The sequence below is a fragment of the Diabrotica virgifera genome, chromosome 6 (genome assembly GCF_917563875.1).
Source record: "Diabrotica virgifera virgifera chromosome 6, PGI_DIABVI_V3a".
Classification (NCBI taxonomy): domain Eukaryota; kingdom Metazoa; phylum Arthropoda; class Insecta; order Coleoptera; family Chrysomelidae; genus Diabrotica; species Diabrotica virgifera.
The window spans coordinates 31,293,971-31,312,043 of NC_065448.1; the positions used below are offsets into that span (position 1 = coordinate 31,293,971).

Sequence of the window (18,073 nt, forward strand, 5' to 3'; positions counted from 1 at the left end):
CTGGCGACAAGACTAACACGGCTTACATCACAGAGTAGGTTATTGAATTTAATTAAATTTAGACTTTGCATTATACAATACATCATAAACAGATGTCCAGGTTTTTTATATATTCTATTGATCCTTCCAGAAATCTTGGGAGAATGAATAAGGAAAGAGAGCTATGCTTATAATAAAAGAACGTAAAACACGATATTTTGGTCACATCGTAAGGAAATCAAAAGTATGAACTGTTCCAACATAATCGAAGGCAAAATCAATAGCAAAAGCGGACCAGGAAGAAGAGGCAACTCTTGACTTAAAAACCTACGACAATGGACTAATATGACCATAGAACTATTCACGGCGGCTGCAAATAAGATTAAATGGGCTAATGGGCAAATGTAATGGCCGACGTCCTTAAGGATAAGTCACCGTAAGAAGAAGATTTATCCTTCGGTTACCATCACAAATTCGCCAGTCAATGGAAGCAACAATAGGATATTACCTCCGAATTCTATCCTACTGCATGGATTTTAATGAAATTTTGGACCTAGCCTCTACTTATCTCCTAATTTAAAGTCTACCCTATGCCGATGTGCGCTTTTATCTTGGGGGTGGTTCCCACATTCCCACCCCTTCTCGGGGGTGGAAAGTTTTTTCGTTAAAATAGCCACGGAAGTGGCTAGAGAACCTAATTCTAAGCATAAACTAATTGTTTTTGAAAACTCGATACTTTTTGAGTTATTCGTGATTGAAAATTGGCCATTTTCATTGAAATATAACACCTTTTCGAAAAGTTTTTCGCGAATAATTTAAAAACTATGCATCTAACTCAAGAAACTATATAAAACATCTTTGTAGCTTATAAAAAAACATACGTTCCTTCATAAATTTTCTAGTTATAATGCAAAAAGAGATATGGTAGGTGAGAAGAGTTTGTTTTTTTGGTGCATGCTCAAATCGGTGTATTCAACTTGAAGTAACATATAAACGGTTGATTTTATGTGCATAATGCTACCATTAACTTTTGTAGTGCTTGAAAAGACCTTTAAAATATTAAATGTCGATTATATTCAAACTAAACGAGATATTCTGCAAAAGAATTGATGACTAATGTATTTTAAGAAAAAATGAGAAGTACATTTAACCTCTTTATCCACCAGAATCTAAATGCATCGTTTTCCTTCTACAGTACCTTTTAGTATAGTGTTATTTCTATGTTCAAAAAGTTGGACGGGTTTAAAATGAATGGATTTTGAAAAAAAATAGGATCAAATTATAGAGCGAATTTTTAAATTTTCTTAAAATTTTTTATTTTTCTCCTAACTTGAAAATGATAAAAGATACAGTAATGAAAAATAAATACAAAATTTTTATCTAAAGAAACCCTACATATTTGTGCGGTATCTTTTTTCGTATCTCTTATCATTTTCGAATTACACGGAGAAAAAGGAAGAATTTTAAGAAAATTTAAAAATGCGCTCTATAATTTGATCTTATTTTTTTCAAAAACCATTCATTTTAAACCCGTCCAACTTTTTGAACATAAAAATAACACTATAATAAAAAGTATTGTAGAAGGAAAACGGTCATTTAAATTCTGATGGATGAGGGGCTAAATTTATACTTCTCATTTTTTCTTAAAATACATTAGTCATCAATTTTTTTGCAGCATGTCTCGTTTAGTTTGAATGTAATCGACATTTAATATTGCTCATTTTAAAGGTCTTTTCAAGCACCACAAAACGTATTGGAAGCATTATACACCTAAGATCGACCGTTTCTCCGTTATTTCAAGTTGAATACACCGATTTGAGCATGCATAAAAAAAACAAATTCTTCTTACCTACCATATCTCTTTTTGTATTATAACTAGAAGATTTATGAAGGAACGAGTCTCTTTGTTTTTTTTATAAGCTATAAAAATGTTTTATATAGTTTTTTTAGTTAGATGCATGAATTTTAAGGTATTCGCAAAAAATCGTGCGAAAAGGTGTTATGTTTGAATGAAAATAGCCAATTTTTCAACCACGAATAACTCAAAAACTATCGAGTTTAAAAAATATATAGAACAGTTTTTGCTTAGAATTAGGTTCTCTAGCCACTTCCTTGGATATTTTAACCAAAAAATTTTCCACCCCCGAGAAGGGATGGGAACCACCCCCAAGGTAAAAGCGCACATCGGCATAGGGTAGACTTTGTTTCTTGAGCTATTCTCTACTTACTGTGAAAATATCAAGTAAATCGATATAGTAGGATGGAATTCGGAGCCAAATAACCTCATTGACTGCCCTAAAAGTCTGTAGGGTCGCCTGTGTATGCTCTGAGTCGGCAGTTCTGTATTATGTGCCTAACCGTCTGTCTTGCAGCGCCACAGTCACAAAAAGGCGAGGAAAGTTTACCCCATCTGTAGAGGGAGTCGGAGCATGTTCCACAGTTTGTTTTGATTCGATTAAGGGCTGCCCAAATATTACGGGGACGTTTATTACTGTCTGTCTTACTTTTCCATTCTTCTCTCCATCGGGCATTTAAGTCAAAATTTGATTGGCGCAGGGCTTGGGCGGATTTCAGGGGAGGTAAACTGGATCGGAGACGGTTTCCAGGAATATCGGGGATGTCGTTGTGGACTAGTTGACGACGTATTTATTTGCAATACTGATGTCATGCAGATTTAATATTATTTATTTTTTTTTTTAGATTTAGTCGGTATGGAAGATCAACACAGCAATTTAAGGCCTAGATACCATCATGTACCTGTAGTTGGTTCGAGAGACAGATCAGAAACATATCTAACTTTGGCGTTTGAGGTAGCCCTTATTGGCTTAGGACAACAGCGGATAATGCCTGTAGGACTGTATGCACAGGTAAGTAAAATTCATTTATTAATGAGTATTTCTTCTCCAGATCAATAAAAGTAGACGGAACAACGCCATATTGCCGGTATAAAATTTTGATTATTAAAAATAATTTGTGTGTGGTATATCCAAAAAAGATCACATCAGGAATGAAGATATTAGATGGAGGACAAATACTGTATATTCCAGTGTAGATAGAATTGAAACCAGACAACTAGTGTGGTATGCTCATGTGAAACGAATGAATTAAGATAAATGGCCAAAGAAAGCTTTAAATTACAAACCACAACAACAACAAAGAAGGGGAAGGCGTTCGGTTGCCTGGGAAGAAAATGTACGGCACATAATGAGATATAGAGCCATCAATGAGTATTTATTCTCCAGATCAATAAAAGTAGACAGGAGCTCGTATCTTCAGTTATAAACGTGATGATATCTGAGGGTTCTGCAACGTGGTGAAAGATATTTGTTATACATACTCCTAACACATTTCTTTAAAACAACGCCATATTGTCGGTATAAAATTTTGATTATTAAAAATAATTTGTCTGTGGTATATCCAAAAAAGATCACATCAGGAATGAAGATATTGGAAGGAGGATAAATACTGTATATTCCAGTGTAGATAGAAGTGAAACCAGACAACTAGTGTGGTATGGTCACGTGAAACGAATGAATGAAGATAGATGGCCAAAGAAAGCTTTAATATACATACCCCAACAACAACGAAGAAGGGGAAGGCCTTCAGTTGCCTGGGAAGAAAATGTACGGCACATCATGAGAGATAGAGCCATCAAAGAAGACGAATGGATGGACAGAAAACGATGACGGTCGAAATGCGAAAAGCGACAGAGGCTGTAGGAACCTCGCTTATAGATAAATAGAAAAATAATTTAAATCGAACCTTGTCTACCTTTTCTGGACACACTTGCATTTTTTATTATTCTATTCTTACTAAAAGGGTTTTTTAAACTGTCTTAAAATATTTATAAATTAAATAAATCGAAAAGAATAAATCGGTATTTAGCGTGGAAATTGTATTAAATTTCTTAATACAAATACCCGCTGTAGCGAGATTACTGCATTTAACGAAATCAAATTAATTTCGTAAAGCAAACACGTTTTGTCCCCTCAAAACCCAACCAGAAGTGAAGCTTTTCTATTCAGAAAGTTACTAGGCCGGACATACAGTGGGTGATCATATTATTAGAGCCACCTCAGAAAATTTTACTTTTGCTTAATAATGGTATGTAAGTTTTTCTTTATACGGTCCACGTTGCCTTTGAAACTTTAGAAATGGATGCTATGTTTCTGTTGGAGTGATTAGTATTGAATGTTAAAGTTTTTATTTCTGCTATTTTCCTTGGTGAGATGTCTTTGGATTTCCCATGATGTTCTTGTACCACTAGTGTAACGAACGTGCAATGTTTACTAAATTCACAAAATATAGTATAGGACTGTCAGAATATCACTAGAGAGCAATGGACACTCACAAAGTTTATTATAACTCTAAACACCATGAATACAAAATAATAGGCACACGAGTTGCAAGCTAGACTGGGCAGCACTGACAAACAATGGCATCCGAGTCACGCATTGCCACACATGCGTGTTGCCACTATTGTCAGACTATTTATTGCACTATTCCACTTTCATAAAGTGTAACAACACAGCCAAATGGAAACAAATATATGATACAGCTCAATTATATACCCTTCCTCTAAAAGTCTAAAACATTGAATTTTACTAGGTGGCTGTAATAATATGATCACCCACTGTATTTCAAACTCTCTAACCCATCAATTTAAAAAAGTATATTAAAAATTTATAATTAGACATGATAGATTCGAATTGGATGTGACCCAAGACGCACACAGTGCTTTTGGCTAAAAAATGTTCGAAATTTGGTAAATCTGACTTCAAATGCTTTCTTGCTGAAGACAGAAAAGAATTTGTCAAAGTAGTTACCGATCTACGATAGAACAAGTCAATTGAAGAATTTATTCCATCTTTTTCAAACATCATTGACAGTTTCGCAATAACAGCGTCTTATTTTCTGGAAAATGTATTGGTTTTAGGACTTGCTTTGATTGATATTAAAATGATTACGAGTATTTCTTGTAGACATATTCTAGTTTTTTTCGCATAGATCTTACTATGTAATAGGTGAATGTTATTATTTTTATTTAAGTTGAATTCGTTTACTGAATCTGATCTACTTTCTATTTTCGTTCTGTAGTTAACATGAATGGTATTTTTTTCCTTCTAGGAAAAAGCGTGTAAACAAGAAGACCGGTTAATTGCAAAACTCCAAGAAATTGAACTGGATAACAGCCTAGTCGCAGTCCTCCGTCGACAAGCGATAATTCTATTGGAAGGAGGTCCCACCAGCGGTTTGGGCATCGGCATCCATCCGGAGAGTATTCCTATGCACACCTTCGCCAGATTTCTTTTCCTATCTCTTCTGAATTACTACCCAGATTTGGCATACGAAGTTGGTTTGAGAGCCATGCGTTTACCTCTTTTGGAAGAACACGAAGACTCCGATGACCCTTTAGGTGGAAACGCCAGCAGCTCTCTGATGATGAGTAGATCGCCTAGATGGTTCACTTTGGGACACATCGAGACCCAGCAGTGCGCACTGAGTTCGACTATGCTGAGTGCAGCAAAAGGTAAGTCTCACCAGTTGGAGGGATTATATTAATTTTTGATGTTTGACTCGATCAAAAGCTTTTTTGTAATCAACAAAGTAGGTATAGGCGATTATTAGATCTAATAATTATTTTTCTTTCTAAGGTGAAGTGATGAGATTGAGAACAGTTCTTGAATCGTCCCAGAGACATATCCACAGTTCTTCCCATCTATTTAAGTTAGCGCAAGATGCCTTTCGTTTCGCCACACCAGAAAACGGACCCAGACACCCAACGTTGTTAAGTGTGGCTTTTGAACTAGGACTACAGGTAATACTTCGTTAATTTTTTGAAGACTTTTATGTATTAAATATCTGACAACTATTCTTTTTCTCATAGGCATCTTTCAGTGCGTCACAGTTTTTCGATTTCTTTCTAACGCATTAAATTGTATGTGACAGAAAAAAAGGCACGCACGTGATTACAGACATTTATAACATTTATTCTAGTTGTCGATAGATGATGCTATAATCGAAAAAAAAATATTTACGAATTATAAGTATAATATATCGATGGGTTTTTGACAAAACATCGTAACCGACAAAACGCACATTCTACAGGAGACGACTTTTCTTCTACCGACTTTTTGGTTAATATAATTAAAATTTTGAAACTGTGATAAATTAGTACACAAAAAAAATATTAATTTAAGAAAAAAAACTGTAATATAAATGTATAACTGTGTAAATTTTAGTTGAAGCTTGTCGCTTAAGATAAACATACGATAGTTTCAAGGTATCAATCTATAAATGAATATTCATAAATAACATACAAGTATCTTAACAGAAAAAATATTATTAATAATAAAAATCAACAAAGAAAAATAAAATTTAATACGTATATTAATCTGTGACACTAGATATACTAAATAATGTACTATTCAAAGAAATCTCATAAATTTAATTCACATGATACGACGTCCCAAAAATGTAATTTTTGAGAACTTCGTAGTTTTACAGAATTACCAGCACCGTAAGAGGGTATTACTCAAGTTTGAACAGATATTACAATTTTATAGGTGTTTTTTAAAGCTTAAGATGTAATATTTAAACTGCACTAAACTATTTTTCTTTAGACATGAAATAAACAACTTCTTTTTGAGAAAATTAAGAAAGATAAAAAAAATGTAATAAAATAATCCAAAAATATCAGTTAAAAAACTGTTTGTACAAAGTCATCAAAACCTTTTTCTGTACAACTTACCTAAAATACATTTAATAACAAGCTTTTTTTGAGCTCTTATACAGTATGTCTGCGTAACTTGGAACCTATTGATAACTTCTTATTATCAGTTTAAAAAAAACTATCAGATATTAAATTTTATTAATTTCATACGAGGTATGTCAAAAAATATGAATCTTGTTCAAGAGTAAAGTAGCTTTATCAATATCGAAAATTGTTAATAAAAAAAGTTGTTTGGAATTATTAAAAACTATGTTTCAATATTCGTTCTATATTGACTCCCCTACAGTTGTTTAAGGTTTCAGTGAACTTACTACAAGTTGATATATTTTGTTGCAAATATAATATGTATGATATTTGCACAAGAACAACTAAAAACATAGGTTATATTATTACCAAATTAGTAAATAAGACTTAAAATTCTATTAAAAAGACTTTACTCTTGAACAAGATTCATATTTTTTGACATACCTCGTATGAAATTAATACAATTTAATATCTGATAGTTTTTTAAACATAATAAAAATTTATCAATAGGTTCCAAGTTACGCAGACATACTGTATAAGAGCTCAAAAAAGCTTGTTATTAAATGTATTTAAGGTAAGTTGTACAGAAAAAGGTTTTGATGGCTTTGTACAAACAGTTTTTTAACTGATATTTTTGGATTATTTTATTACATTTTTTTTTATCTTTCTTAATTTTCTCAAAAAGAAGTTGTTTATTTCATGTCTAAAGGAAAATAGTTTAGTGCAGTTTAAATATTACATATTAAGCTTTAAAAAACACCTATAAAAACAAACACCATAAAAACAAGTATTAAAAACTTACCGCATCTATTGAACAAGAGGATTTATCAAAACTAACACTATTTTCGTTTTAAATTATTGTTCTAGCGAAATAAAAAATTTGCACTGACTGAGTTCTAACACATTTAAGATAACACTGAGTAAGAGTAATCCTCCTACCTAACGGTCATTTTGGTCATTGAATCGTATCGTAAGCGGCAAAACATGCAAACGTAACCGACAAGATTTATGGCGCTTACTATAATCTGTCGGTACTACCTTGCCGTTTACGATACCAAAGGCACAAAATGAGCTTGAAATGCGGTGGTTACGATAAAAATTAAATTCAATTTTAGACACTTAAGATGTTATTATGGGAAAAATAATTTTGAATTAGCTGTAAACTATCGTAAGGAACCATTTAAGATAAAAATCCCATTTTCGGAAAATTGATGCCTACTATGTTTTGTCAAAAACCCGAATCTACCCGATATCTACGAATATAATCTGTACAATGTATAAGACTATACAAATCAAAGAAAATACCATTTTATAAATGCAATAAACACAATTGATTTGTTTTTATGCCAAATTGCAAATAAAATGTGACAACTGTCCGATTTAACTAAAATGCCATGTTAGAATAAATTATTATCATGGACTTACCTTTTTTTCTATCATTTGTGACGCACTGAAAAATGCCCATGAAAAGGACCATAGTAACAAGACTAACCTAAGGAAAGTAAAGATGATTCAGATTTGATCGTAGAACATGGCCTCCACTATGTGCTTATACTTATTTTGGCTTTAACTTAGCCTCATCGGAGCATCTGTGTAGATGTACATTTTAGTTCCTCTTGAATGCCTCTATACAGGTGCTCCGATGAGGCTAAGTTAAAGCCGAAATAAAGCAAGTGTTTTAAAGACCAGTTGTCCACGAATACTTTACGCTATTTTTCTTATTGGTACACTTTGAAATCATGTATTATTGCTACAAAAAATTGAAATAAAAGCTAATAATGTAAAATGGTTGATCAAAAATGAGGTGTAACCAGAGAAGGTTCCCATTGTTTTTGGTCTGGTGGGATGTAGAGTAATATTTTTGGTGTTGTTTTATGTGCTATTAGATTGAAAACTTAGTCTTTTTCTAGCAGTTGGCGCTAGGGCATCCTTGCGATTTCGTTCGTTGCAATACGTGACTTCACGCCGGGGTTTGTCCTGGTTGGGTCAGAGAGAGCAGCATGTGTGCCTCCTGATAAGAGAATAATAAGTTTCGAAACCGGTAGAGGTGCTTGCTGCACTCTCTGATTGAACTAGAATATAATGCGGCTGTAGTTTCGTGTTGCAACCAAATTGAAAATGGTTATATATTTTTGATTTACATGTTTATTCTGATTGGAGTACGAAGGGAACCATTCTCGTTGGAACTTTACCGCGCTGAGCAGATGGGACGTGAATTATAAATTGTAAAATTCCCTCATCTTCTTTAGTCTCAGCATCCGTTATGGCTTGCAAATTGTAGAAGCGTCGGAGGTGTGACCAGAGAAGGTTCCCATTGTTTTCAGTCTGGTGGGGTGTGGGATGTAGAGTAATATTTTTGGTGTTATTTTATGTGCTATTAGATTGAAAACTTAGTCTTTGGTTGAATTTGTGATGTACAAACATCAGTATACCTCTTGTTGTTATGAAAATGAGAAAAACAAAAATTAATTTGCAATCTATCACATAAGATTAATAATATAATTGTTATTACTGGTTGTATAATGCTTAAAAATTAGTTCTAACATTGCAACGGTTAAATTGCAAAACCTCGTAAGTCGATTTTTGGTTCATGACTTTTATACTTTGTTGGTTTATAATTTTACATATCATTTAAACTAGGAAAGCTTGTAAGTCAATATTAAAATTTAATGGTACTTTGGTTGAATTTGTGATGTAGAGTTGAGACTTCTGAGCTTCACTGATGAGGCATAAGGATGCTGAAATAGCTATATGGAGATGGTGGTCCAACTCTGAATCAAATATAAACTAAACCTGCCTTGATCTTTTTTATCTTAATGGTTCTACTTAAATTTTAATATTGACTTATATATTGACGTATACAAGTCATAACGAACCATAAGCAGTGGCGACGCGTGACTTTTTCTAAAGTGTTACCAAAACCAGATGTAAAAAAATCTTATTTAAAAAAAATATTTTGAACCTCCCAAATATAAGTTTTTGTTTTCAATCCTGTGGGATAAAATTAAACAAATCACTATTCCCAAATTATATGTATGTAATGTGTATATGTAACAGGTATAACAATAAATAATAAACAAACTAAACATATTATTTTACCATAAAATTAACATAAAAAAATGAATAAGTAGGAAAAAGAACAGATTTTGAAAACTATTGTTTATATTTTAATTCTTCCATTTTCAATAATATCATTTTTTTTCTTTAAAATAATGTACAAAAAAATATACAAGTAGAATGACTTTTCAAGTAGTTGATCAATTACGCAATACGTAGCAACACTCTTCCATGTTTAAATGCACGCACACTGTAAGCTGTAATAGGTACTAAACGAACGTTACCAATCTTCAAAATGGTTACAATACTGATATGCACAACGTGCCCGCGCGCCGTCTCTAAACCCGTCGCTCTTTCAAAATTTTCAGAGCTAGTCCCGAGCGATAGCGAGGTTTCTCCTGCGTTACCGTTACCAGTGCCAGTATTGGTAACAGCATATGATAACGTGCCATGGATTTACATATCTCGCCAATATTTTCGTGCGTCTAGTTGGCTATTTACTGAATTAGGTACTATTAACAAGTATTTCTGTTGGTAAAAAATATAAATTGAATTATTTCGTAGTAGTCGTAAACTATTTATTTGCAAGATTTGTAACTGTTACCAATGGTAACAGTGGTTACATGGACGCTTCGCCACTGATAAATCGATTTACGAGGTTTTGCAGTTTAACCGTCGATAGATTACTTTAAACAAAAGGTAGAGTTGTGCTTGCTTATATTCAGAAAATGTCGGAACAGTACAAGCCGTTGAGTATGTGGGCTATCCATTCGAAATTGCAAAGTATGTTGAGGATAAACAAAGGGGTCGATTTAAAATCATTTGTGAAAGTCCACGCATTCCTGAAGGCAATTAGCAAGAATAACGTGGTCAAGAAGGCGTATGTTATCAAGGAAGACGATTTGCGGAAGTTTTTTACAGATGCACCGGACATTACGTATTTATTTTTGAAGGTGGTAGCCATTTGCGGTATCTTTGGCTCTTGCAGAAGATGTGAATTGTGCGATTTACGGTTTCACTGAATCACCTTGTATTATAAGCATCTATCAACTTTACTGAAAAGTGTTTTTAGCAGTTCAATTAAAAACCTCGTTATTATTTTTCAGGTAATGAGAATGACGTTATCATCTCTGAACTGGCGAAGACGGGAAATGGTGCGGTGGTTGGTGACTTGTGCAACAGAAGTAGGCGTAGACGCGTTGATCTCCATCATGCAAAACTGGTATCAGTTCTTTACCGCCACGGAAGCGACAGGACCCGTAGCGACTACTATTATGTCACACAGTACCATTATGCGACTAAATCTAAATTTCGGACAACAGGAAGAGTTGTCGAGTTGCGCGCGCACACTGGCTTTGCAGTGTGCAACAAAGGTTAGTATTGTGTTTTATATTTATCTAAAGTTCGATTCGGGAGCTAGGGATGTCAAATGCGATGTGTGCATGTTTCATTGATTTCGAGAGGGCATTTGATAAAGCCCCACATTGGAAACTAATCGATATCCTAAAAACATCAGGACTCGATGGTAAGGATGTAAGAATGGTCTCAAACTTATATCTCCAACAAAAAACAACAGTGAGATTCAAAAATGAACTATCCGAAATCTCACAGTCGGAAAAGGAGTTAGACAGGGTTGCATACTGTCACCAGCATTATTTAACATATACTCTGAAAACATCTTTAGAGAGACCTTGGACGAATCAGATGCAGAATGCAGTAAATGGCCAGCTTATAAAAAATAATAGAAATGCAGATGATACAATATTGCTGGCAGATAGTGCGCTCCAAAGGGTGATGGATAATGTTGTAGAAATATGTAACAAATACGGCCTGAAACTAAATTGTAAGAAGACAAAAATAATAACCGCTGGTAAGAAAACCAACATAAACGCCCAAATTACAGTGAACAATACACCTCTAGAGAGAGTACAGACAATATGCTACCTGGGCTGCACCATTAAGGATACTTGGGATCATAGCTACGAAATAAAAACTCGTACTGAAAAAGCCAGAAGCTCTTTTAACAGTTTTAGGAAGATTCCTCTATGGAGTAGAAAGCTGGAGTCTTACATAAATACCATATCCTCGAGTAAATACAAAAGGTATTACCAGTTACTCTTCTTCTAGTTTCATGACTATTCGCTTATATGTTGGCTACCATATTCGCTATCGTGACTAAAATCTAAATCATTATGGACAGCAATAATGTTCTTCTTCTACCAGGACCACGTTTACTTTGGACCTTTCCTTGGAATGATCAAAAATTAAATCGGTAAGTAAATCGAGTCTGCTGAGGGATGAGTTGAAAAGTCTCATTGCTCTCTTTGGGGCTGCAACATTATTCATGGTGATCATCATTTACATATTGTTATTAATTTTCATATATTTGAGCATATATTTTGGGACAACATTTTATTAATTGTGTATATCTTTTCAGGACCCTCCAAATTGTGCCTTGAATGCTTTGACCTTGTGCGAAAACGAGGCTCTAGCCTTTGAAACCGCTTATCAAATTGTTGTGGATGCTGCTTCCCACATAATGACGTCTTCCCAGCTGTTTACCATCGCAAGATATATGGAACATCGTGGATATCCTACCAGGGCCTATAAACTTGCTATGTTGGCTATGAAAAACGTCCATCTAGCTTACAATCAGGTACGTAACCGAGTTTATAATGTTTGAGTTTACAACACAACACTGCATCGAGTTCCGTTTAATATGCCTTATGAGTCATGCAGTAAAAGTCCTATTAAATGTCGTACATAACCGAATCTGTACGCTCTGAGCTTCACTGGTGTCGCTCCTAGCGGAATACTAATGCAACTTTCATCGGTAATTTTTAAATTTATTATTTAATTGTTATCGCTTAATATTTACGACGCAAAAAAGGAATTAAATTGTAATCGATTTTTTAAAGATTTTGCTAATTATTTTAACGTTCTATTAATGAAATATTAATTTCTTACTTCGGATACTTTCACAATTATCGTGTAGATGGCGCTTAGATTAATTTAAAACGTAAGTATATTTAAGAGGAAACAGTAGCGATCAACAGGTAGCGAAAACGCGTTCCAAGATTGCGGCTGTAATTTTGAATATTTTTTCAAGATATTTGGCACACGTATTCGTAATATAATAAAGAATGGCGGTACAGAGCCCAATTTGAAAAATATATTAATATGTGGAAATTACTCTGTAATTAAATACATACAGTATTAAAAAAACGAGCCTGTACCGCCATTAAGAAGAACAAAAAAATACACTTTCTTCAAATAAACTTTTTTATCCGATGCTTAGATTTTGTGTCATTTTGGAACTACTAATGAAATAAAAAATTTTAGTAATTCCAAAATGACACACAATCTAGGCATCGGATAAAAAAGTTTATTTGAACTATACCGCCATTCTTTATTATATTACGAATACGTGTGCCAAATATCTTGAAAAATATTCAAAATTACAGCCGCAATCTTGGAACGCGTTTTTGCTACCTGTTGATCGCTATAGACTAAGAGTCGCTATAGGTGAAATTTCTTAATCATTTTAGGCACGACGGGACCCTATAACTTAAATAGTAGAACCTAAAAGAAAAGGTTTGAACACTGTGCCGTCACTTTTCAGTGGGACATGCGTCGACAGTGGCGCATCAAACTTTCCACTTATGGACGGGATACATAAATTAAAAAATACCTTCCCTCACTACCAGGATTCAATTTTGTTCATTTATTTAAGTTCTATGTGATTGAGACATAAGATTCATCGTAATTTTAACCCACCACCCCCTTCCCCCTGCCCCCACCATCAAAAACTTTATTTTTCGATTTTATTTTTTTTTTGGTGGGATGCAATCAATTTTAAAATTTCAAAAAATTCACACGCATAGTTAAGGCTTTTATAAAACACCTCTATTTTTTATAGACCTGTAGGTTATGTTTACATAACCTCAAAAAATTTAAAATTTTTTTTTTGGAAAAAAATATATAACTTTTTTTTGGGGATAGCTACAGATCTAATTTTTTCTTAGTCTTGTGTATTTTATCAAACACTATATTTTTAAATTTTTTCAGATTTTTCTGTAACGCTGGTCACCTTCAAAAATCCAAAAAACTGTTTTTTAAGGGGGTTTTGGGGGGTTTGAACGTGTTTCTCCCATTTTTAAATATTCCAAAGGACTCACTTACTTCAAGTTACATATATCCTATAGAATCGAAATTGATTTGATATATTATGAAGTCTATAAAATAGGGAAAATCCCCCAAAACCCCCCAAAAAGCAGTTTTTCGGATTCTTGAAGGTGGCGAGCATTACGGAAAAATCTAAAAAAAAATTAGAAATATAGTGTTTGATAAAACACACAAGATTAAGAAAAAATTAGACCTGCAGCTATTTCCCAAAAAAAGTTATACGCTTTTTTCAAAAAAAATTTTTTTTTAAATTTTTTGAGGTTATGTACGCTCTACCTGTGGGTCTGTAAAAAATAGGTATGTTTTATAAAAGCCTCAACTATGCGTGTGAATTTTTTGAAATCTTAAAATTGATTACATCCCAGCAAAAAAAATAAAAACGAAAAATGAAGTTTTTGATTATTAAAATTACGCTGAATCTTATGTGTTAATCACATAGAACTTAAAAAAATAAAAAAAAATAATTCTGTTATTAAGGGAGGGTACCTTTAAATTTATTTATCCCGTCCATAAGTGGAAAGTTTGATGCGCCACTGTCGACGCAAGTGCCACTGAAAAGTGACGGCACAGTGTTCAAACCTTTTCTTTTAGGTTCTACTATTTAAGTTATAGGGTCCCATCGTGCCTAAAATGATTAAGAAATTTCACCTATAGCGGCTCTTAGTCTACTACTGTATCACCTTAAGGTAAAAATATACGCCACAGCTTTGACCAACTAATATTATTTCCTAATAATGTTTTTAATTTCAATGTTTTAAATTAATCACTTTGACATTTATGTCAAATTTCCAGTAAAAGCTTACAGACTTGTCACTACTGGCGTTCGCGAATTCTTAATTATCCCCTCTACCTACGAGCTCATAGCGTATACGCTGTGAGCTCGTACGTAGAGGAGATATTTACAAATTCGCGAGCGCCAGTAGTGGCAAGTCTCTAAACGTTTACCGGAAATTTGACATAAATGTCAAAGTGATTAATTTAAAATTAAAAGTAAAAACATTAATTACAAAAAATATTAGTTGGTCAAAGCTGTGGTATATATTTTTACCTTAAATATACTTACGTTTTAAATACTGAATTTAAGTTTTTTTAATGTTCGGTAATATGTTATTATAAATTAATATATTAATCTTAGCGCCATCTATACGATAATTGTGAAAGTATCCGAAGTAAGAAATTCATATTTTATCAATAGAACGTCAAAATGATTAGCAAAATCTTAAAAAAAATCGATTACATTTTAATTACTTTTTTGCGTTGTAAATATTAAGCGATAACAATTAAATAATAAATTTAAAAATTACCGGTGAAAGTTGAATTAGTAATCCGCTAGGAGCGCCACCAGCGAAGCTCATAGCGTATAAAAAGTGCGAAACAATCATCAGAGACAATCAGTTTGGACTGTTTGGATTCAGATCCAGCATGGAAATAAGAGAAGTCCGGTTCAGTTTACTAGATATTTCCCAAAAATGCTATGACTAACAGAAAAATGTATTTATATGCTTCATAGTCATAGACATAAGTCGGTTTAAATGGGAAATACATCAAACTATTAAAAAACTTGTACTGGAACCAAAACGCCACAGTTAGGATCGAACGTTAAGTGTTTAATAACATATAGCCCAGTAAATGAACGGGAAATATGGCGATACCATGTAATTTTCAGGGGCAACTCCGAATTGTATGAAAATTTGGATTTAGGTTCTACTTACCCTCCACTTCAAAGTTGAAATTGTGCCGTTGGTTGCTTTTACTTGGGGGGTGACAGTCACCCCTTCTCTGGGGTGAAAAAACATACGTTCAAGATAAGACCGGAAATGGATAAATTGACTGATTTTAAGCAACTTTTGTTCTATAGAGTTTTTTATGTAAGTCAATATTTTTCGAGATATTTGCGATTGAAAATGTTTCGACAAAAAAACTACGTTTTCAGACGGTCTTTCGCAAATAACTCAAAAACTAAATATTTGATCGAAAAAAATATTCTTAGCAAAAGCGTAGCTTATAAAAAACCGAAAAAAATGGTATATCAGTAAAGTCTATCAATAGAGTAAAAACAAAGTTTTAGCTCATAAAAAATACGTTCTTATTCGTCTAATTCCAAATCGAATATTTCAAGGTGAAATCACCGAAAAATTAAGCACTTTTCGGGAAAAACCCATTCAAACTTTTTTAAAGTGGTTATAAAAAGCTTTATTTTAATTGTTTATAAAAGTTTTTAGCATTAAAAATAAGCGACTTACGCTCAAAATAAAGTTGGCCATCTTTTTTTTTGGTAAAAAAATCATGAAAATCTCCCCGAGTATAGCTCTCCAAATGAAATTAATCGCTACCGCTTTACAAACAATTTACTTACTTATCTATCTTTTATATGATCTGTCAGTCTCACCGGTTTAAAGTGTTATTTTTGAAAGGGTTATAGTTAAAAAAGCTGAAACGGGTCACTAATCACGAGTGTATGCAAAATTTTGAACAGCCATATCTTCTCCAATGTTTGCCTTACGTAAAAACAAAATGAAACTACCATATTTATAATGGCAAAACCTACATTTTTTTACTCTTTAAGATTTTTCTTATTACTAATACTTTTTAAGTTATTTTGAAAAAAGGAAATTTTTCAAAAATTTTTAGAAAACTTTTTTTTATTATAAAACCAATTTTTTTCAAAAATAAGCACTTCAAACCAATCAAACTTACATATCATATAAACAATATACATACAGTTAAAATAAATGGTAAAGCGGTAACGATTAATTTTATTTAGGGTGCTAAATAGAGGGAGGTTTTCACGATTTTTTTTTTACTAAAAAAAGGGGCCAATTTTTTTTTCAGTGTAACTCGTTTATTTTTGACGATAGAAACTTTTGTAAAAAACATATATAAAGCTTTTTTTAGATACTTTAAAAATGTTAATAAGCTTTTCCCGAAAAGTGCTTAATTTTTCGGTGATTTCGCGTTGAATTAATTATTCGATTTGGAATTAGACGAATAAGAATGTATATTTCATGAGCTACAACTTTGCTTTTACTCAATTTATATATTTTACTGACACATAATTTTTTTCGTTTTTTTATAAGCTACACTTTTGCTAAGAATATTGTTTCGATAAAATATTTACTTTTTGAGTTATTTGCGAAAAACGGTCTGAAAACATAGTTTCTTTTTGAGAAAAATCAACATTTTCAATTACGAATAACTCGAAAAGTATTGACTTATTGATTCAACAGATTCAACTTTGAAGTGGAGGGTAAGTAGAACCTAAATCCAAATTTTCATGCAATTCGGAGTTGCCCCTGAAAATTACACTCCAAAACGGTCATTTATTGGGCTAATAAAGTTTATTGAATTAATTATAAATGCCAATAAAAATACTACAATTAATCAACAATATGTCTACAATTATACTAAACTCACAATAAAGATGCACTAGAAATAAACAAACCAAGACACGTTGAATGTTACAAGGAGCACTTCCAAATCATGATTTACAAAATTTATACATTGTAAATCATGATTCGGGAGTTTTCCTCGTAACATTCAACGTGTCTTGTTTGTTTGTTTCTAGTGCATCTTTATTGTGATTTTAGTATAAGTTACTTCAGTTCTAAACGCTACAACAGTTCGAATAATCTAGAAGTCTTTGTTATGTAATGTTTAGAGACTATTTTTAGGTTGAAGGCCACATTTCATTACAAATAATCTCTCAATTCTTGATTTTTAGGATACACATCCTGCTATAAACGATATTCACTGGGCATGCGCACTAAGTCACTCATTGGGCAAGACTGAGCTGTCAAATATGATCCCTCTGTTGGTGAAGAACGTTCAATGCGCTACAGTCCTTTCAGATATCTTACGAAGATGCAGCATGACTGCTCCCGGTATCAGTTGTCCTCATCCTGCTCCATTGGATGGCGGAAAGCACCCCCACCCACATAGGGCCGGAAGAGGATGTAGCGGTGGGGGTATAAAGCCTCTTTCGTATGACAGGCCTCCGTTGAGGCAGCTTCTGGAGGCTGCTGTAGCTGCTTATATCAATACTACGCATTCTAGGTAAGTTTAAATTGATTTATTCTTCCTTATCTTTTCTGTTGT

At 33.1% G+C, this 18,073-nt stretch overlaps 1 protein-coding gene across 1 annotated transcript in view; it reads left to right on the top strand.

The window, feature by feature from the left end:
* Positions 1–18,073, top strand: part of LOC114330376 (zinc finger SWIM domain-containing protein 5-like) — a 576,978-nt gene that overhangs the window by 545,851 nt on the left and 13,054 nt on the right. The window contains exons 10-15 of the mRNA XM_028279716.2: positions 2,680–2,846; positions 5,107–5,509; positions 5,634–5,797; positions 10,900–11,166; positions 12,231–12,449; positions 17,700–18,031. Coding sequence (XP_028135517.1) covers positions 2,680–2,846; positions 5,107–5,509; positions 5,634–5,797; positions 10,900–11,166; positions 12,231–12,449; positions 17,700–18,031 — 1,552 coding nt within the window. The remainder of the gene's footprint in view (positions 1–2,679; positions 2,847–5,106; positions 5,510–5,633; positions 5,798–10,899; positions 11,167–12,230; positions 12,450–17,699; positions 18,032–18,073) is intronic.